General features: G+C 38.0%; 1 protein-coding gene across 1 annotated transcript in view; it reads left to right on the top strand.

Annotated features, from left to right (window-relative positions):
• Positions 1 to 15,348: 15,348 nt before the first annotated feature.
• The window catches only part of NWD2 (NACHT and WD repeat domain containing 2), a 30,567-nt gene continuing 23,914 nt past the window's right edge, over positions 15,349 to 22,001 (top strand). The window contains exons 1-2 of the mRNA XM_059471188.1: positions 15,349 to 15,456; positions 20,363 to 20,479. Of these exons, the coding sequence (XP_059327171.1) occupies positions 15,349 to 15,456; positions 20,363 to 20,479 (225 nt within the window). The remainder of the gene's footprint in view (positions 15,457 to 20,362; positions 20,480 to 22,001) is intronic.

Below are 22,001 nucleotides of genomic sequence, written 5' to 3' on the forward strand. Positions count from 1 at the left end.
AAGGATTTCCTCTAAATGTACCAAATATGCAAATGGAAACACTGAGAACTTTTGTTTCATTTTCCACAAAATTTTCATTCATGTACTCAAAAGGTAGGATGTGCATTTGGCAACAGTACTATAATCAAGAGGTGTTGGGTGGGGGTATTTTAGTAAAAAAGCAAGTTATGTAATTTGTTGGGTTTGTGACTACTTCTTGCTATTTAGAAATAAGCAAAGTTACCTGAAATGCCTGGTCATCAATCATCTTCCCGGTATCAACACCTGGAGTTATCAGCTTCAAATGAATTAGGTATTTACGTTATCTACTTAAAATTTTTGACCACATGTCCATTATTTTTAATACTAAAAATATTGTAACTTTATGTATCTACAGTTGTCTGTACCCACATATGCACACATACATAAATTATGTAAAATACTCTAAACTGTACAGCATGGTATAAATGGATGTGTGACACTCTAGTCACACTGTCATAGAGTGTATTCAAACTTGCTGGTAGAGCTCAGTTCTCTTGTGAGAACTGAGTATTTTCAAGGGGTATCACTCAAGGTTGTATTTCTAGCAGTACTGAAGAGCTGCCTAGATCCTGTTGACTGCTGTTGTAAAAGTAAAGGCTTTGCAGAGGAGGATGAATGCTTTACATAGCATTGAAAAAATAATATTAAACAAAGCAGAACCTGCCTACAATTTCTTTTTTTTCTTTCTAGCTTGGCGAATATTGCTTTATTTCTTTGGATGTATTTGCATGCTGGACCGTGCTTCATTCTTAGGAGCAGTGGCTGTCCTTCAGTGATGACGGGGAGCTTCTGGACCCTTGACAGTTTCTAAGTACAGTGAGGGACAATGAAACAAGTGTGCGAATTTCATGTGATATTAATTTCTCAAATAATGTATTAGATGATGAACAGCTGTGGTGTTCAATCAGGTCTTTGTTGGGAATTGCTCCCTCAGCAAGGTATGAGACCCTTAAATGAGAGACAGCACCAAGCAGGCAGTGTCCCAGAGCCTTCTCCAATCAAGAGAGGGGAGCTTCTTTTCTGCCTGCTCAAGGGCAGTGGGGTGGCCTCTCAGCTGAGCAGCAGTCTGCTGAGCAGCAAGCTGAAGAGGATTTCCAAGGCTGTGCTTCAAGGAGGCCACGTGTATTCTGTGGTGGGATTTGTGTAATCACATAAGAGCAGTGGAGTACAAAAGGTACTTGACTGCATAACTTGGCATCCTATCTCTAAGCTCATGCAGCAAAATAATTCCTCTTAAGAAACTTGCATACAATGACTGTGTGGGCATGTGTCCACAGATTTATGAACATGCAAGAGAAAATCCTACCTTAGACTTTAAGATTTGTTTGGACAATTTTAAAATATATGTCACATAAGAAAACTTCAAGGAGTTACTAAACTTCTAATTCAAGATATGAGTTCAGTGCCCAAGTGGTAATTTTGTCATCTAAAACAAATGAAATTTCTTTTAATTTAGCAGCTGAAAGAGTATTTTGTGTGCGTGCTTTCAGGCTGCAGTAATAATACATTAGTAGTATCTACCTACAGTAATTTAAGGTTTTAATATATTGAAGGTGGTAGATATAAATAGAATATCATAAATAGTCATGTGCATGGATTACAAAGAAATCTGGCAGATTTTAATATAGGCAGCACTGTTCAAGAAAACTCCTTTAGCCCCTTGCTGGAATTTTAATTAAAGAAGGATAATAATAGATAGAATTAGAGAACACAGTTTAATAATGGTTGTGTCAGTGCTCCTCTAAAATAAGGCCTGACACTATTCTTATTAATATGAGGTTTGCATCAGAGAGAAGTTTTTACTTAGAAAATCTGTAGTCAGAAGGGGAGTAGGGATAAATCGCAGGTAGCTGAAAACAAGCAGTGTAGCAGAGTAAATGGTAAGAAGAGTAAAACAAGCAGAGTAAATAGTAAGGAGGCCCAAATCAGAGCAGCCTGCCATGTGCATGGTGCTGTGCTGGGTAAGGAGGCCATGTGCCAAATGCAACTTTTGTAAGCCGCCTCACCACCACCATAATTAAATGGCTCCATCTGTCTTTGACCTGGTCTTCAGCTCCCTCTGTCACCACCTGTTACTGCCCCCTGGAAGGGATGGGACACTGGGCTGCACAGACCTTAAGCCTGAGCAGCTACAGTCATTCTTGTGCAGAATAGAGAAAAAAAGTCACCTTTAGAGACTAGATTTATCCGAGTGTTCAAAATATACTTCCTGCCAGAAACTGGAAAGACTAGAAAATGGCAGGACTTCCACACTGAACTTAATCCAGAGTCATGCTGTTGTGTGTATCAATAATTGGGACCGATCAAATAGCTGAAGAGGTCAGATTTCAAACTGTCAGAGCTGGTCAAATACTCTTGTTCAGCCTGCTCCTAGCATTTCCTGGGGTGGCAGAACTGCATTCTTCAGTACAGTAACAGTCCTCTGTGGAATGATTAAACCCTTGAAAACATTTATTAATAGAGCCCATTTCACCCTCCTAGCCATTGAGTACCTTCACAGTCTCATCTAGGCTTTATGAATCTCCAAACTGAAACAGGTGTTGGGATAGATAGTTATTATAGTACATGTATAATACCTAGCAATGTTATTTGTGAGATTTTTACTTAGTCTCTAACTAGTAATGTTTTACAAAACATTAAGATGAAAGGAGAATTAATGACTAAGATCCTTATCTGGAAAGCTTTAGTTTCAGAGCTTAACTAAAGTTTAAAATACTAGATTAAGATGACTTTTAAATGATTGAGAACCAATGAGTAACCATGTGGGTTAAACGTTTTTAGATGAGAGGAGTTATCCATACTTGAAGAGTTATGCAAATCAGCTGTTACACACAAGATAAAGGAGAAGCAAATGCAGTAAAATCAGACTTAGTGAGTTGGACCAGAGGAACCCAATACTCCTCTCTGACGCTGGCAATTTCAGCTGTATGATGAAAGAATAATAAATCATGAGAGGGACAAAATGATGAAGGTGATGTCTTTCTGCTTAATAACCTGTGAGGGCTTTTGCTTCCATGAATTTATCTAGTTCCTTTAATAATTAGTCAATAGTCTTGGTAGTTGTGACAACCTTTCCAAATCTTGAGATGGATTATTGCCCAGTAAAATGCCTAGTCCTGCTGAGTTTATTGGGAAATTTTTTATGAACAAGACTGTGCACATTCACCAAAGAGGAGAGCTCAAAAAACAAACATGGGAGTATCTGTGGAGAAAGGGTACCTAGAAGCAGGTCTCCCTAAAAGAGTAACTTTATCCAAAACCATCATTGTAGTGATCCATTTTTTTGTATGTGTATGTAGAAAGAGAGGTTAGCTGTGAAGGCCTGGGTACCCAAATGTCCTTATTCCTACAGAGTTATTACAATGGAGCCATAATAAGAAATAAGGAAATGACAGCATTCAACAAGCTAAGGAGCATAAGGTATGAAGTCTGATCCAAAGGAGTGTTATGCAGGACTCTAATCTGAGGGTTACCTAATTATTGAGAATTTTCCACACCTAATTAGGCCAACATGACACATCTAGAGGATCTTGCTTTACTGTCATAATTAAACATAAATCTTGTATGACCACTTTATAAGTGATTTTTTGAAATTCAGGACTTATTATTTTTATTTTTCCATACCTACTGCTGTGTAATAAAGGCCCCACAAATTCTAGAAAAGGAGATCAAAAGAAAAATATTTTCTTCCTTGATAATAGTTGTGGTGGCTAGATTCATAGCCTGTACTGTTCTGGCAAGACAAAACAATAAGTTCTGAAGAAAATTTCTATTTTTCACTCTATAATATTTCTGATAGCTCAGATATCAGTGAGCAGTAAGTGTTGATCTTTTTAGGAGTGGTTGCTAGAAAACACTAGGAAAATTATAGGATCGTATTATTATTTGATAATGGTCTTGTTTTATCTATATATGTATTGCATTGCATTTAAAAGTGATGAAGAATTATGCAGTGCTCTTGAAACAAGTTATTGAAGCATTTCTGTTTGCGTGATCCCTGATTTGGTACATCAAAATGCAAAGCAAAGCAAAACACAAAGCAAAATTTGGATCATGATTTACTTTGAAATGCAGGTCATCTCTGACATGGGGTTATAAAGAACGGAGCCATCTGTGGTGGGCAGAGTTAGTGCCATTGAGTTCCGTGACATGGCACCTAGAGCAGGTGTGTGTGGCTGGCACAGAGTCCAAGGCACATTAGACAGATATTTCATTAGTCATTTTTTGTTGTGTAAATCACAGACTACAGGGGGTGCAAGGGACCTCTTGAGGCTTTCAGATCAGAGTGCTCCTGTCTGAGGCAGGAGCAAACTTACCTGTGCCATTCCTGGCAGATTATCTCACTCTTCACGAGCTGCCTCCAAACTGCCTCCAGTTAAGAAAATCCACACGAAAGCAGACTTTACAGTAGCAGTGGCGTGTCTTCAGTGGCACTGTGGTCCTGCTTACAAGCAACATACAGACACAAAATAAGCTCATTAGTCAGTACAATTACCAAAAGTAAAAAAAAAATTATTGAAAACTTCCTTGTTTAGAATGAGTTTCAATAACTTTCAGTAACTGGTATGTAATTATTCACAAATTTCTCAGATCCAGTTTCTCCCTCCTCATCCTTTTACCGTGTCAGGAACTCAATCTGAGCATCTGTACAAAAGATAGATAATAACAATCAATAAACTCCTGTAAGGATAACTTTATCAGGGATGTATGTCCTGCAGTGGTCTGCTTGTTTCAGGTAAAGCTTTTCTGGAAATGAAGCATTCATGAAGTGTCTGTAATTTAGGGCTCGTGTTACAGCTTTTGCTTTGGTGGTTTGTTTATGAATGGGAGACTCATTTATAGGATTTCTCTTATTTACATGGTGATTTGTAGGTCTGATTTGTTTAATGTCAGTTAATGTGTTAGGAATACTTTTCAAAAACAGAACAGAAGACACGTAGAAAATACAGTTCATCATTTATTCCTCCTTTTTTTTTTAGAAAACGGAGATTAAAATGCAAATAATCTCTTTACACTCTACCTGTTTTAATTAAAACTGTTCTATTTTACACTTTCTATAATCAGCCATGTATAATATTATATAATTCTATTAAGCAATTCCACTGCTGGTATATTGTTCCAATGTTAATGCCACAGTCAGCTCCTCACAGTCATTATGTAAATTCAAAATAGTTTCAAACAAAATCTCCAGTTATAAATTCAGTTGCCTTTAACTGTGTGTGGCAATTAAAAGATTGATTTTTTTCTCTATTCTGTGGCCAAGGGACAAATACCCTTGCAGGCACTGAGAAAGACTGATACTGTCTGGCAGTACAAGAAATAGAAATAAAGTCAAGTCCACCCTTTCAGCCAGGTTCTACACTGCCACTGAGACCTTAGCAGCACAGAAGATCTTTATCCTCCTTTAAAGGTAATTATAATTCATTGGGTATTATAATCAGGAAGAGTAAAGAGTTGGGGAGGTTGGTTAAAGTAATTTGAAAGTGCTAATCTGGGAAACATTCTGTAGTTCAGTCTCTAATTAATGAAATTGATATGCCATTTGAAAGTTTTCTTTAAATATTATTTTCTGTATCATACTTGGATCAGGTATTTGTGAGAAATTAGACTTACTTGTTTCAACTACATCTGCTTGTCAAAGTGACTAGAACGTGTGTTGTCCTTTTTCAATTACTTACTCCTCAAGATTGTTAAACTGCAAATTTACTGTTACATGTAATGTTACATGTTTACACGTAATCATCAAAATGTGGTTAGCAAGCAGAATAAAGTAATCAAACCTAGAGCAAGAAAGCAATAGTTAGGAAAATCAAGACATGAGAAAAATAATTGATAAAAACAGGTATATTTTAGAATATCTTAAAAATAGCCTTTTCGACTGGATTATATAATCTTCACTAAAAATAATGCTTAGATGAATCATTAGAATTGGAAGGGTAAGGAGAACAAGGTCTGATAAATCACTCTTCCTTTACATGTCAGTCACTGTTTGCCTCTCAGACATTACATAATCCATCAAAAGGAGCCAGCTTTGTAAATTATTTGTCCATGCTCAATGAGTTTCAGTGCAGGCCCTACTTGGAATTCTCAGTTTAAGAACTGTTGTACCACAGGGCCTGTAAGTGGGTGTTAATACCTAGGTTGAAATTGCCTGCCACTAAGTGAAGTGGTCCTTAAAAATCAGTTGAGATCCTCTTCTTCAGGCAAGGCCTAGTAGAGTATCTGGCATCTCTCCCTCATGTAGTTCCACTGTCCTGGGCTTAATGCCCTCTTGCAGCTGCTCTCCTTTGCTGGGGTTGTCATTTCATTTATTCATCTTTGATGGCAGTTTCTACAACAGCCATGAGCTGTTCTGACTGTTCGATGATGTTATTTAATCCTCTCCATTTAGCATCAAGAAAAAAATCTGTTGCAAAGAAAACTCCTACTGTATTGATGCAAACTTACTGCACTGATAGCAAGCAGCTGCTCTTATTCTTATGTGGGTGCTTCTGCACACCCAGAAGTGTCAGGTTCGAGGCTTTTTCATCTTCTGGCATAAAAGCCTTCACATCATTCACTTGAAGCCCACACATTTCTCAGTCGTGCTTTTCCAGTTGGCCCAACAGACCTCACCAGTTTTGTAGTGTCACTCAAATTGTGGCTGTATTGCACCAAATTTAAGGAAGAATGCAAGCTGGATTGGAACTCCATGACTAGTGCACTTAAAGCAGAAAATCTAGATCAAGGAAGGGCAACTTTACCCAGGAGACAACAGTGCTTGCAGAGCTCTTCCATTGTTTTGCAGTACTGCCAGATGAAAAGTCAAATAGGAGTTTTGAATTTCTTCAGAATGAGGTGTATGTGATGGTCCTGTACCAGGCTGTACTGTGAAATAAATGTGTGCTTTTATGAGACTGGCTTTCTTGTGGTTTTTTAGGGCTCTGCTGTGCTTTAGGCTTTCTCAAAGCCTGCAACATACTACTTCATTCTCTTCCAGCACTTGAACCTGCAATTAGGATGAAGAATGTCTGTGACATCCTTTTGCTTTATTGACTGCCACAGCCTCATTACCTTAAATGCCATAACACACCCTGACGGTTTTCTCTTTGGTCTGTGAGGTGAGAAAAATAGTAGCAAAGCTATTGCAGTGCACATAACTTAATTGTTAAAAACATTTTCCAATGTTGTAAGCCATTTTTCTGCTTTCTGGGAAATCCCATAATTTTTTGAAGTGTGAGTTGACACCTTTCAATGAATCAGTGGGATTTTTGCTCATAACTTTTGTACTGCACTGGTCTTTATTTGTGTCATCTGTTACTCATTTTTCCACAACACATTCAGAACTCCTCTGTTAGATTTTACAAGAGTTTTTTCTTTCACATTAATTTTGATCATAGTAGCAAATTCTTGTCCTAACAGGCCTTGTTGTTTTCCAGTGTTTATTTTTCATAATCTTTGGTGTTCTGCAGAGATAATTTTCAGACTTAATCTTGATGTTTCTAAATGTGCTGTGTCTTCAGTTTCTCCCGTCACATCATTTAATTGTACCACAATAATGGTTTGCAAACTGTCATGTTTTTTCAGGAGCTTTTCCTGACTGGCTTTATTACATGAAAGAATTAGACTTTTTTGAGTCCTTCCACCTGTGCAGTTTGCAGAGTGCACACAGCTCTTGCCCTGCAGAGGTGCAGCCTGGGTGTCGCTGCAGCTCCTGAGGTTTGTGCCATTCCCGTGTGTGCCTCAAATCGCAGTCAGGGGACACCAGGACACCTCTGCACCCAGCAGCACTCTAGGGGCAATGTGCAGGTTTGCAAATCTGCACCTATGCAGGCTTGGGGCAAGATTCCAGGTCAACCTAACTCCTCTTGTTTTATTTAGGAACATCTATCTATAGGGGTGCTGTGTTCCCAAGGGCTAATGTGAGGTTAGTTAATTAGGACACGTCTTGTGAGATAAAATTCTGCTTCAGAGTTTTCATCCATGTCATCACCACTAGAGTGACACAGGAGTGTGTACTGTTTATTTAATGGTTGATTGATTTATTTATGGATTGAGAGATTTCATGCAGACTGTGGAAGTCAGTAAGGTATCAAAAGATTTAGGCTTTCAATGCATGCCAAATGTAGAACTTCATTTAAAATCTGCTGAGATTAGCAGATCTTTCCACTAACTTCACCAACTTTTGCATCCAAATCCAAATTTGTTTCATGTAAGCATGCTGCACATAAAACAGAACTGTAAAAACCAACATTTGTTTCAAATTGGGAAGACAGTCATGAGAATAATGAAAATTTGAATCTTGATATTTGGATATAGGAACCACTTTGCCCCTTCTATCAGTATAATACTGATATTTCCCCTAAATTCTGTATTTTAACATGGGTCTGTATCTCTCTGATTTTACTATCCAACCATTTTTTTTTTTAATTGTTTGGGTGTTATTGTTAAACCAATAGGTGGCACTGGTTAAGCATATTAGCAGTCAAGATGCAGAGTATTTTATAAAATGACACTGTGAAACCTGGCCATTATAACTTTAGAAACATAATTTTAAAAATACACGTTGGATATGATCACTTAATGTATATGTGTTTTTCATATTTGTCATTTTACTGAACTGACAACATGGAACATTTCAGAGAAATCTATGCCTCATTTTAAATCAGGTATTGTTTGATTTGGGGCTAAAAAAGAAGAGGTAATTGCTGCAACTAGAAGTTTTAGGCTTATAATTACACCCTACATTTTGAATTCGGCCTAGTTAGGTCTTTTGTTTTGAAAGTGAGTTTGAGTGTTCTGGTGTAGATCACAAATTTGTAATCACATCCTGTCATTTCTTCCCGCTTGAGAGACACATTTCAGAATTACTTACCATCTTAATGTTATTTTTCATTATTTCTTCTGACTTTCATGACAAGCAGACATTCCTTTGGGCTGAAATGCTTAGTCCAGTCTTGTATTTATGTTTTTTAAGAACTGAGAAGGTTGAGTCACACAGACTTTGTGCCCATCTCCTGAGAGAGCTCTGACCATCAGGTGGAGTAAGGACACGCAGCTCTGTTACATGACAGTAGCAGTGGTTTGCTAATCAGGATTTATTTGGATGGTTAGTTTTTTTGAGGGTTTAGTTGAATTAATGAATGTCTTCAGACTGTCCATTTTCTTATTTGCCTTCCAGAGAGCCAGTAGAGACCTCAAGGTTGGCATTGTTGTTTGGGTGAGGGACACTGGGAGAATTGACTCTGACCAACCTGTTCCCATTCCTGGTCTACCTAATCTTGGGAGGCTTTGGATGACTATTCTAATGCTCTCTCCTAACAGAAACTCCAAGGGAAAGAAACTCCAAGACATCACTATCTATGGAGCTCATTTTCTAGGAAGGCAAGGGTAGTAGGGAGTCCAAGTCTTTTTTCCCCCTCTCTTACCTGCTACATGATTCTAACTCACTGCTTGCAAAATGCTCTGAGATGAAAGGCACTATAGAAATGAAAATTACTTCTTATTATGGTATTATTTTCAGAGACAAGTTTTCCATAATATTTAGAGACATGTTAGCTGCTAGTATTTGAAGTTTTAGCAGCACAGTGCTGTTGTGCATTATCAGTGAAAAGGGCAGTTTAAGAGGAATAATTCAGTTGAACATTCATATGAGTCAAGAACATACTAGCATTAAGAGGCTTGGCAGCCACTTCTTACTTGGCACTGCTGCTAAGTAATTTTTAACCTTAGATAATTAAAGTACAGAAATTCTCACTGCAGTTAACAGACAATGGTTATAAAATACCCACATTTTTAAATATTGCAATGCATTAAAAAAAATCCTACGGTAGGATTCTGTTCTACTCTTCTATCTAATCTAAGTATTTAGAAAACTTAGAGAAAGCAAATAGCTGAGTATCTTAGTGGACACGCATTCAGGACTAGATCAGAAGTTCACTGCTCATCCAGGGCTTCCACAGTTGCACAAGAGACTCCAACATTATGTGCTAATAAATGTAATGATGTGAATTGGGCAGGAGACTTTGGTAGCAGAGCAGTGGGCTGAAAGGCATGAGGTGAAAACCTCCAAGTTTTCACCTCATGCCGTGTCCTGACCCACGGCAAAGCACGAGATCACCAAGAATGGAGGAGGTGATACAGAAATTGTTTCTTCTGCCTGTGCTGGGAGGAGCTGCTCTTTCTTGGGTGACTGCCTGGAGATGGCACCTGTAGACAGCTCTGTGACCCCATATGACATTCGTTTCTGTGGTGCCTTGAACAGCTGCAAGAGCAGCTTTTTTCTTTTTTTCTTTTTTTCTTTTTTTTCTTTTTTTCTTTTTTGCTTTTTTTTCTGCCTGGGTTCTTCCAGGTTCAGCTGCCTGCCTCAACTTGTTATGTCAGTCAGCAGTTTTCCTGCTGGCTCTCTCAAGCTGGGTGTTGCAATGTTCCTCTGTCAGTCAGAGTGGCAGGGCAAACACCCTCCCTGCTTAGGATTTTCCTCTGCTTGAGGGCCTTAGCTTGCACCATGCATGAGTACTCACAGGTTACTTTTCCAGGAGCAGATTGAATGTTCAACTTGAATGTGCTGCTCCTTTGAGCATGGTGAGCAGAACCCACATTGGCACCTCCTTTGCAACACACGATAGGAGAATGGGGCTGAGCAATCTCCTTGTTCTGCTGCATCAAGCCTTGACTGGGTAGAGTCCATGTGTGACTGCAACCCACATACATGAAAACAGCCATCCACATCACTGTGGCTGAACTCAGACCAGTACAGCACCAGCAAGAAGATAAACTATTTGGTTTTAGGACAGAATAGCTGGTGTTTGAAAATAGGCAATTTCCATCAGGCCCACGTTAACCCTTTCTCTTCACTCGTATATACATTTTGAAATTTCTTCAACAGGGCTTATCTTATACCAGAGATGAATGTTTGGCAACTGTTTGTAAATACGCATCATCTGTTTACTAATACAAAAATGAAAAATATATTTGCTCTATTGAAATAAAATAAGTGACTTTAATAGCAGAACAGCTTGTGTTTGAAGGTCAGACTTTGGCATGGGAATAGTTCACGCTGAGAAGCAGCACCTTGGCGCACTCTAATGGAAACTGGCAGTGATTTGACTGAGCCACAAGCCTTCAGAAATCACACTGCACACAAACAGTTCTGTTTATTGGACAGGATGGATGTAGATGGAGATGTGACTAATTCAGTTCAGTTCTCAGGATTACCCCTGGGAGCAGGATGGTGGGCTGACATTCTCTGTCAGTTCCAAGTGTAGGGGTGTGCAGGACAGTGTGGGTATGGAATGGCTTAGGAGGGAGCCATCTGCAAGAGATGGCTCTTGTATGGAAGATGTGCACTCAGCGAGTCCCTGGCTTGTGGGTTTGGGTTTGTTTAAATACTGGAAACAAGTTTAGGGTTGGGGGGATTTTAAAGTTTTCTCTTATGTTTTTTCAGATGTAGTTTCATTCCCAGAGTTTGTGAACTATTATTTGTATTTCTGAGTATCAGAATTAACATTAAGAGGTGTAGTAAGCTCATCTCAGAACTACTGTCTCATTTTCACTGCTAGAAGAATGTAATTTAGTTAATCTGTTCATCTGCGGCAGCAGCCTGGAAGGTGGAATTTGCCTGTGTGACGTTGTTAGGAGCTGCCAGCTTCACAGATTTGCCATCACTTTAAATCAAGTTTAGATTATATTTAATTAAACCAGCTTATCTGCCATCCATACTAATTACCAGAGTTCATCTTAACTATATACACTTCTGTTTCCTTAAAGTTTCAAAGCTGATTTCAAATGCAGGAATTCTTAAAATTCATTAATATAAGCACCAGACTCAAATTCCAATTAGATAAGCACACTCCATTAGATATGAAAGTAGCAATAAAAATACAGAATGGATATGCCAAGTGTCTTATCCAGACCACAGTTCTAGTTGAAGTAATGTTTTATCTATTTCATTTCTAAGATATTACAAGTAGCACTACTCCTGCAGTGTGTTGTTTCATTTTCTGAACGAGACTCTGCACGTTAAGCTGCAGGGAGCAGCACCACGTTCTAAAATTAGAGCCAGCAGGGTTCTGCAGTATAAATCCTATGGGCATAAACAAAAAGTAGGAGAACATGGTTTTACCTGTTGTAAACTTCAGGCAAAATATTTCTATTTATCATTTACAATTCTGCTTTTTTCCAGAAAAACTTCCTTTTTGTTGTTGTTTCTGCAACTTCACCTATTTTATATCCCTAAGACCATTCTGTCTGCTGTCACATTTAAGTAACTGCAAACAATAGCAGTGGATTGTTGCTTCCTTAATAACCAAGCTGTAGTCATGATTGATTTCCATTTACAAATGCAAGAATCATTTTGGTTTATCTCAGTAATTGAGTAATAACTCCGTTTTCAACAGTTTATTCTACTTGATCATGAAGATATGATGCTCTGTGTTTTCATAAACTTGCATGCCAAAATTAACATGTGTTAAGGCAAAAAAAAAATAGAATACAAATTCTATCACTGACTGATTTAAAGGCCTCAGTTAAAAAAAATGAAGTATTTCAAATAAGGCAAACTACACATTTAGCTTTTATCACAAGGTACAGCAACACCATTGCTTTGGAGCCAAAATAATATTGCTGTATTGGCATTGTGTGACCCTCTGACTAATTAGCCTTGTTAGCTGTGTACTACATTCTGCAAGGAAAGGATGACTTAGACACTAAAGTATGAGAGAAAATTAATGACTGTGGATCCTAAGGAGGGAGCAACTCATCCATCCCCTTTATGTACTGACACAGGCAGCTCTAAGCTGAGAGTGCTGTTTTTTTTCACTCTATTCCTAAATATTTGTCTGTTTTCAGCCAGATCTGCAAGTGAAGTGAATCTCTTGATCATCACTATGTAATACGCTTTGACTCACATCACAGGGGTGTCTTGGTGTGCATGGATTCTTTTTTGATAAAAAACAGGAAGATAACTCTAGGTTCTTACCAAATGCAATCCAAATGTTTGTGAGGGTTGAGCTCAATGTAAAGTAAAATGCCCTGAAAAATATATGGCATCAACACTGGGTCCTTGGGACCAGCTGCGTTCCTCTACAGCTTTGCTCCCACCAGCCCAGACAGGAGCCAAAGTCTTTCCAGGCAGTGTCCAAGCAGCCTGGATAACCAAGCCAAACCTGCATGTTCTCCTGAGGATTGCTGCAGGTTACTGCAGGGGAACTCAGGTCAGGTCATGGGCTAACCTCCCTCCTGAGTGCTGTCAGCAGAAACTTGGTCAGCCATGAACTTGCATAGTTCAGTCTTGACGAGCTCCAAGGACAGAGGAGCTTCTCCTGGTGCCCAGCCTGAACTTCCAAGACGTAATATGTTATCCTTGTCTTTGTTGTACTCTCTGGCATGAGCACCTTGGCTCCATCATCTTTGTAAATGCCTTGGATGTAATTGTAGGCTGCACCGGCTCCCTCTTACCCTCTCTGCTGGACTAATCATGCCCGGATCCCTCTGTCTCTCTGTGTAGGCCGTGTGCTTCTGGCCTCTGTCTCAGAAGCCTCTCCAGTTTCCTCCCCATCTTCCTGATTTGGGGTGCCCAGGGCTGGGCACAGCGCTGCTGGTGAAGCCAGGGGGTGTCAGGGAGAGGAATGACTGCCCCAGAGAAACTGAGGCTGCACTCATCCAAATGTAGCCCAGAGCAGGGTCTCTCATTAACAGTGTTCAGATTGGATATAAAAGAGATCTACACTTTAGATTTAGAATCTCACTTTGCATGGCATGTGGACAGTCAAATGGAAAGCTTGTGATGTAGCAAGGACTTCAATGCTTCTTGGACCACTGTTAGAACACATAAGCATAGTATATTTTAAAACATTAAAGCATAAATGCATTGTATTACATTATTCCACTTAGAGGGGATGTCTTCTGAAAGCGTCTCTGACTTTTTTCCACACCAAAAGTTTGTGAAGGAAGAACTGTGGTAATTCAGAAAAATTGAATTAAACCTGACTGTACTTTTGAACCTTTTGTTACAGACTTTTTTGCCTTGGTGAAGATTTCAGGAGAAATAATTCTCTGGATGTTTCTGGATTGCTTTCTTTCATGAAAATAAGTGGTAATTATACCACACATTTGTGTAATATTTCTGAGATACACTTAAACAACGAGAAGGATATTCATTTGGTATAATAAATTAAATTACAGATTTCACACTTTCCTAGATTTTTTAGATGAAAACAGTATAAGTCTGTGACCATGATTCTATGAACACACATCTGACTCAGGTATGTCAACTGTGGCTCTGATTGTGGCTGTAAAGCATTGTTAAATTTGCATATATGTCTCTTCTTTGCAACAATATGGGAAGCATCAAATCAGTTGTAATCCATTGTTTTGTTTCAGGGCAGTTACACAAATAATGCCTTACCTGCAGTAGATGTTCCCCATCATTTATAAGTTAACACTTCATTTTTCATCACATGGCACTCAGAGTTAGGGGTTTACAACAGTTTTGTTCTATTTTTGGAAATAGCTTAGCAACAGTGCTATCTCTGTGTGTTCTCAACTCAGTTACAATGTAGCAAAATCCATCACATATCATAGTCTTGTGAAGGAAAATTAAATTTATTATCTGTACAAAATTTTACTACTAACTGAATTTACTTCACATTTGACTGTATGTGCAAGTGGTATATTTATATAAATGTGTTGAGATTTACTTGGACATACTGAACTTAATAATTTTGGTGTCATTGCCATATGGTACTTAATTATCAAAACATGTCATTTTGCATGGTAAGACTTACATTATATCGGAACTGGGTATTTGGTATTATAAGAGAAATTACCTGGGCAAAAGAAAAATAATGCTAATAATGATAAATTATGCTTTCAGGATACTATTAGATTAAGGATGATGAAGAAAGTGATACATTTGTGACAATGTTGTTAGTTCATGTTATTGATTTGTTTCTAAGTCTTGTGATCTCTTTCATCTTTGCTATATCTCTTTTTTCCATGGTGTTTCTTATTTGTAAAATTCAGCTTTCTGGAAACTAAATGGAAGTCAAAACAATAAAGAAATTCTGACTGCTGAATTACAAAATGAATTCAGCTCCACTGAATTATAATATGCTGCCACATTAGAATGTGTATGAAGCATAATTTTGACACATACAAACACACTTATGTGATTTTACACATATTTACACATGCTAATACTTCCCTGTGTTGTACAACGTACAGTTTGGGGATTAGATCCCAGAACTTGATTTTCATTAGCGCTCTGTGTGTGTCAAGGATTCATTTTTAAGTGAAAAATCTGTATCTCTGACTAAAAGAAGAGTTTGTATAAATATTGTTAATAGCATGTTTTTCCACAACACAGATACAATAGCAGAAAGGAGAGCCTTAAGAGAGCATGTGTATCCTAAGCTGAGAGAATTCTGCAGAGAAAACTATGGCCTGGAATTTCAGGTAGGTTTTGTTGTGTTGAATCTTCTATTAATTTGTCTTGAAATTAACTCTATTTAGAACAGATAACATTTTTAAATATAATTGGTAAAATAGAAAATTACAAAAACTTTAGTTCACATAATCACATGCAAAATTGTTGGGGTTGGAAGGGACCACATGTAGTCCATTCCCCCTGCTAAAACAGGTTTACCTGGAGCAAGTTGCATCAGATTCCATCCAAATAGGTTTTGAGTACCCCCGGAGAAGAGGACTCCACACCCTCTCTGGCCAGTGTGCTGCAGTGCACTGTCACCCTCACAGTGAAGAAGTTCTTCCTCATGTTTAGGTGGAACTTGCTGTCACCAGTTTCTGCCCATTGCCTCTTGTCCTGTTGCTTGGCTCTATCAAGAGGAGCCTGGCTACTTCCTCTTGACACCCACCTTCAGGTTATTTGTGTGCTTGGATAAAATCCCCTCTCATTTGTATCTTCTCCAGGCTAAACAGGCCTAGCTCTCTCAGAACTTTGATGTACTTATTTTACAGCAGATTTGAAGTAAATTCTGAACAGATGAAAAAGCATCACCTCTCTTTTAGGTATTCAGAGTATATAAGAAGAAATAATATTACATCTGAATTACTGTGTTGTGTTTCTAGAAACCATATTTAAGTTCCACTGTAATGTGGAAAATAATTTAACCAGGTGAATGCCAAAACTGATTACCAAAATGAATTTAACAGGGTGTCTTTTTATTGTGATTATATACTATGGAACTTGCTTTCTTTAATGTCAACTGTAGCATTCCCATTGCTTCAATAGGTTTGTGTTTTCCTCTCTTTCTATGAGAGACATAGACTCATACACATCTTTGGCAGGAGCCAGTTGGTAATAAAAAGAGTTGTATTTGATTTAAAACAGGTGTGTTTGGCATCACTGTTAAAGTCACTGGTACTTTAAATCTGGTATGTCCTAATTCACAGTCCTTCATATGTCTGCAGGCCTGGGACTATTTCTCTGCTAGTATAAACAAATACAGCTTGTGATGTTGCAAAAATGTTGTTCAGTCTTCCAAAAATTCTGGCTCTGCATCCACAAATTTTCCTTGCATACTTAGTGACCCCAAAAATTCATCTCTCCAGAGTGTAGCTTGGGAACAGCTAATGCCTTTTATGCAACATCCTGTTCCTCCCAGTGTATTATTCTTGATGCACATGCAGCTGGTTTTTAATCAAAATAACAAGTTCTTAAATTAGTATATTTGGTTTTAATTCCCTGAGTCACAGTGGAGTTGCTGAATCTGCATGATGGTAAATTCCAGTGATTTTTGATTATGGCTATAAAAGAATTTCATCTGAAGGTCCTAGCTCATCAGCTGATTGGGAAGTCCCAGCTGCAGTGGTACATGAAAAGAATAGCAAAAGATATTTAAATAATATTTTTCTTATATTACTACCATGTGGCATTCATCAAAAATATCAACCCCTTATTTCTGTTATCTTTGAGGAGACTTCTTGGTGAAGCAAATGTCTCTTCCAAGTAGATCATAATCTACTGAATTCTTTGTGAGGGGACGCATGTCTTTCTTCAAACAGATTGTAATGTAGTCTCTAGGGGACAAACAATTAACTTTACTCTAGTTGATATTCATACTCTATTTGATATTCATGGAAGCAAATTATTTTATTATATAGTTTCAACACCATCATCCTTATGTGATATGAGGTCTGAATGACAGCTCTACTGACACAGTTTGGAAAACTGCTAGAAAGCTATCACATTTCTGGGGAAGCAAAGTAGGAAGATGTACAAAAATAACCAAGGAAAAGTAGCAAAGCCTTTTGAAAGAGCCTCTGAGGTAGACTTTAGTAAGACCTTTATTTTTTCTTATTCCGATACACTAAATTTCTTAGCTTAGCATGCAAAGTCAAGACTACAGTTTTACATGCAGTGTTAAAATATTAGGTAATTTTCAGATACAGGGGTAAATTTATATTTCTCTGTACAGAGCAGAGCACATAACTTTTCATCCTGGTATGTAATCTTCTACAGACCAAGCAAGAACTACCTCACGTGTGACTACCACAAATACACTATTCAGGACACTCTCTACCTAATAAATCATGACCCAAATGAAAAGCATTTGAGTACATGCATTACTGCAAGTTTCACTGAGTCACCTGGCTGCACTCCAAATTGTTTCAGTTGTTGCAAAGCTTGAGATCTGTGAGGTGCCATCAATCTGGTGGGAGATCTTACTGGACATAATCACCCTATGAGTGGAAGCAGAACTGGCTATCTTCAATCACACTATGAATTTGTTAGCTTGATGGCCTTTTTTTTTCATTGTAACAGAAAATATTTCAGAAAAATACGCACTTATTGGCTAAGAAAGCAAATAAGCTGAGAAAAATCCTTCCAGAGCTCGTGGTAGTTTTGACCTGAAATACAGTACTTTTACAGGAGAGGATGGAGAGGTTAAAGAAAGCAGTTGTAATTGAAAATTCTGGGAGGCTAACCAAACATAGTTAATTAGCAACATACTCTTTTCTTCTTCAAAACAATGAACTGTTTCGAATAATTTGCAACAGCATATATATGGTAGAAGGAAAGTAGAACTCTGCATGAATGGAAATTGTAGTTCTTTTTTAAGCTCTTGGAAGTGATAAAAATGAAATAATTTTATCTCCTAAGCAAAATCTGTGAAACTGTAGGATTGGTAGGACAAAAGCTAAAGTAAGCAAAAGGAAACACTGAATTATGAATGAAGAGTCTCTTGTTAGGTGACTCGTGTGGGACTGAACCAGAGCAGTGTCAGTCCACGGTGGGTAAGGAACTCTTGCAGAGGGCTCTAGTTGTCATATGACCTTGGCAGCCTTGCTGAGAGTTTGATTGAGTGTTTGGCACACAGTTTTCCAAATAAAAGTAAAAGCATGCTTCAGAATCAGATATAATTGTCTCCTTGTTCCATTTCTTTAATTTTGTAAATCCTATTTATTTTAGTTAGCATCATGATCAACTGATGAGACCTTACTTATAAATTTTTGGTGTCTTCAGGGGTTTGTTTGGTAAAATATTTACTCTTGCAGGATCAAATTGTATCATGTTAAGATACTATGCACCAAAACTGATACCCCATAAAATAGCAAACAGCCGCTGAGCCCCTGCAATTGCCTGGTACTCCAGGGAGCTTCTTCTTCACATGTTCAGAATTAATGTGATTTCTGAACAGTTAATTAAAATAAAAATTGCTTTCACATTTCAGAAGAACTACAGCAGCACAATAAATTCATTCAACAAGTAATTAAAACATTTTTTACTGTATGCTAAGATTGGTATCTGAAGGATTTTATAATGAGAATATTTAAGTTTTATCATACATCACACAAGTAATCACAGATTAATACAATGTGAAGTTCAATAATAAAGTTGCATTAATAAATAACAGAAAGTAGAGAGGAAGAAGGGAACACTTCTTTTTCCTAATGAGACTAAAAAGAAAGGACAGAAAAGAAATCTGTGCAAGTGAGGGAAATAGGAAGGTTATTTGAAATGCAGTTTTGTAGAGCAGAAAATGCATGTTCCTGCAAAATTTTTCAACAGTGTTTCTGTAAAAAGTAAAGATATTGAGTGTATTTTCTTGGCAGTGTAAGCTACACTTAGACTGTCAAGAAAATGCACTCAATACCTTAATTTACAGTCAATGCATTCCATACCTGGGTTTTTTCACTCCTCATGAGTCACACAGGACACCACCTGTCATGTTTGGTAACCATGTTCCTGCTGCAGCCAACACCGATATGAGTCACAAACTTTTAAGGCAGAAATAATCAATCAAACTATTGATACTGCAATTACACATCAGCATAAATAGCTCTAGGATTTGGTCTTACACTTTGGTATTGGTAGGAGAAAATTCCCAAGATTAACCAGCTGAAAAACTGCTGAAATTTAGTTTTACATCAACTCATTATTAGTTCTCATATTAAATCTTCAGACTAATTTTATAATCTGTTTGGACAACAGCTAATCATGTATTAACACAATTTTGATTGTTTTTTTTTAATTATCTATTTAGACTTTTTTTGTTAAAATTGCATACAAGATGTTAAGAATCAGTAGTAAATGAGAGATTAGTGGCCTGTACCATGAGTTTTGTTCCAAAAGGAATTCATATATTTGATCACTATCTTTTTAAATTTGATTTCCCAATGTAAGAATTTAGCCTTTTAGTTAAAATGAAATCACAGGTCATCACTTTATTTGTTCAAATAAGTATAATATGAATCGTTTCTTCCAGGAGCCTGTTTGTAACTAATTAGGGTCATAAATCTGAGTCTGTAGCTAAATATGAAAGGCTGGACAGCAAGCTCTCTGCCACTGCATATCTCTACAATCTCTGCTTCCAAAGTGCGAGGATCAGCTAACTAAGGAAGTATGATAATGTGAAACCATTGTTATTCTTTCTTTTGAGCCATGTGCACAGGATGAGTTTGCATCCTGTGGATACAAATGGCACTGTGTGTCAATCCATGATCTTGACTGTGATTCACAGTGAGATTCCCATTAATTTTCATGGAGCCAGGATTTTTTTTTCAATTCTTTCTCATTATTCTTATCTACCCATTATATGCAATCTAGTACCAAATAAAAGGCTGCATCAAATCAAGATCTTGTCATGCTAATCTCCACATGACTGTGAAATGAGAGACTGTCCCAGGAGGGACTATCTGGGAGGGAAAGTAAGAGGCTGGAACTCTCATTTGTATGAGGAAACCTTGCCAGTCTGTGTAAGGACTGGATGTAGAACTCATTGCATTTTACCACACTGAAGAGCAAAGCTTAGTGCACAGGATGTTGGCAAAGCTCATTTTCAATTTGATTGGTAGAAAGAGCATATGATAAGTAACTCTGTTGCATTCTGTTTTCCAGGTCATAGACTTATACTGGGGAGTTGAAGCAGATGAATGGGACAGTCCTGAGCTGCAGAAGACTCGCATGAAGCTGCTTGAAGATTGCTTGAAAAGTTCTGCAGGTCCATGTTTTGTTGTGGGTATAAAAATAATGTTTTACCTTACAAGAAAAATATAATGTTATCTGTCCTAACATGCATGATTCAGTAACAAATGCGTGATTTTCTTCTTTCTAAAATACTTTATGCTCGTTGCTGTGCATTTGCTGTGCAAATATTTCCCTATGCAGCTCTGTAGATTAACAGTGATTACTCAGTATTAGTGGAGAGGAAAGAAGGATCTTTAATGATCAGTCCTCATGGCAAGATGGGTATGACTGTACTTCTATCACAACAGAATTATTGACAACTTTTTTAAGGAGTTCACAGTTAATTAATTCTTGGTACTTCTCACACATGCATTATCAGCTGGCCTAGAAAGACTTACAAAAAACCAGCAGCAGCAAAGAACTATCTGCTCTGATCAGCATTTGCTGTTTCATGTCACAAACCCAGGACAATTTAGTATGGCAGGTATTAGAGACTGAAAAGACTGGAGGTCAGTGACAACCTGAGGAGGCTCTGAGTGTGTGATATCACAGAATCACTAGGCTGGAAGGGACATTCAAGGTCATTGAATCCAATCCATGCCCGAACACCTCAACTAAACCATGGCACTGAGTGCCACATCCAGTCTCTGTTCAAACACATCCAGGGATGGTGACTCCACCACCTCCCCGGGCAGACCATTCCTGTACTTGATCACTCTTTCTGTAAAAATAATTTTCCTAATATCCAACCTATATTTCCCTTGGTGCAGCCAAGGACACAGAACATGACTGTGTCCTCTGGTTCTGTCAGTTGTTGCCTGGAGAAAGAGACCAATCCCCACCTGACTACAACCACCTTTCAGGGAGTTGTAGAGAGTGATAAGGTCCCCTCTGATATACTGATGTGCAACTGATTATTCTCTCCATGGTCACTTGCTAGACTTCAACGCAAAACAGTCTTAACACCATGCTTTCACTATCCCAAATTTTACTTTCTATACTATATTTGCCAAGAAAATGCTTTACAAAAAGTACAAAGTTTTTCTCATTTGTGTCTAAACATAGATAAGTCAGCTCTAAATCTTAGTCTTGTAATAGTAAGGCAGAGAAAAAACTGCAAGTCCCTGATTATTTTTTTAAGTGAAGAATGTTAAAGATTTTGTGAACTGTATCCAGTGGGATGGAAAGGATACAAATTGTGTCACAGCAGGACACATGCCTGCTGTGAAGGCTGGAGATCACTTCTCTCCATGCCAAAGATCAGACAAGGAAAAATCTGTAGCACGTGTCATTCTGTACCTCTATCACACCCTTACAACCATCTCTCTGGCTCTTATTCATTCACCTGATTGCCTCACTTTCTTGTTTAGCTTTATAGCCCCAGAGAACAAAGGCTTCACCATAAGAACCCAGCATCTGGAGTACAGAGTCTGGGCTGGGTTTGATGCTGTCATGACACTATTTTTCACAAGCACACGCTGGCCCAGATCTCTAGAGAGTTTGGGTAGCTTTCATCTTGTGTGACTATATTTAGTTTTCTGGGTTTATTTTTCCACTTTCTATCTTCCCT

The sequence above is a fragment of the Ammospiza nelsoni genome, chromosome 4, assembly GCF_027579445.1.
Source record: "Ammospiza nelsoni isolate bAmmNel1 chromosome 4, bAmmNel1.pri, whole genome shotgun sequence".
In the NCBI taxonomy this organism is placed as follows: Eukaryota; Metazoa; Chordata; class Aves; order Passeriformes; family Passerellidae; genus Ammospiza; species Ammospiza nelsoni.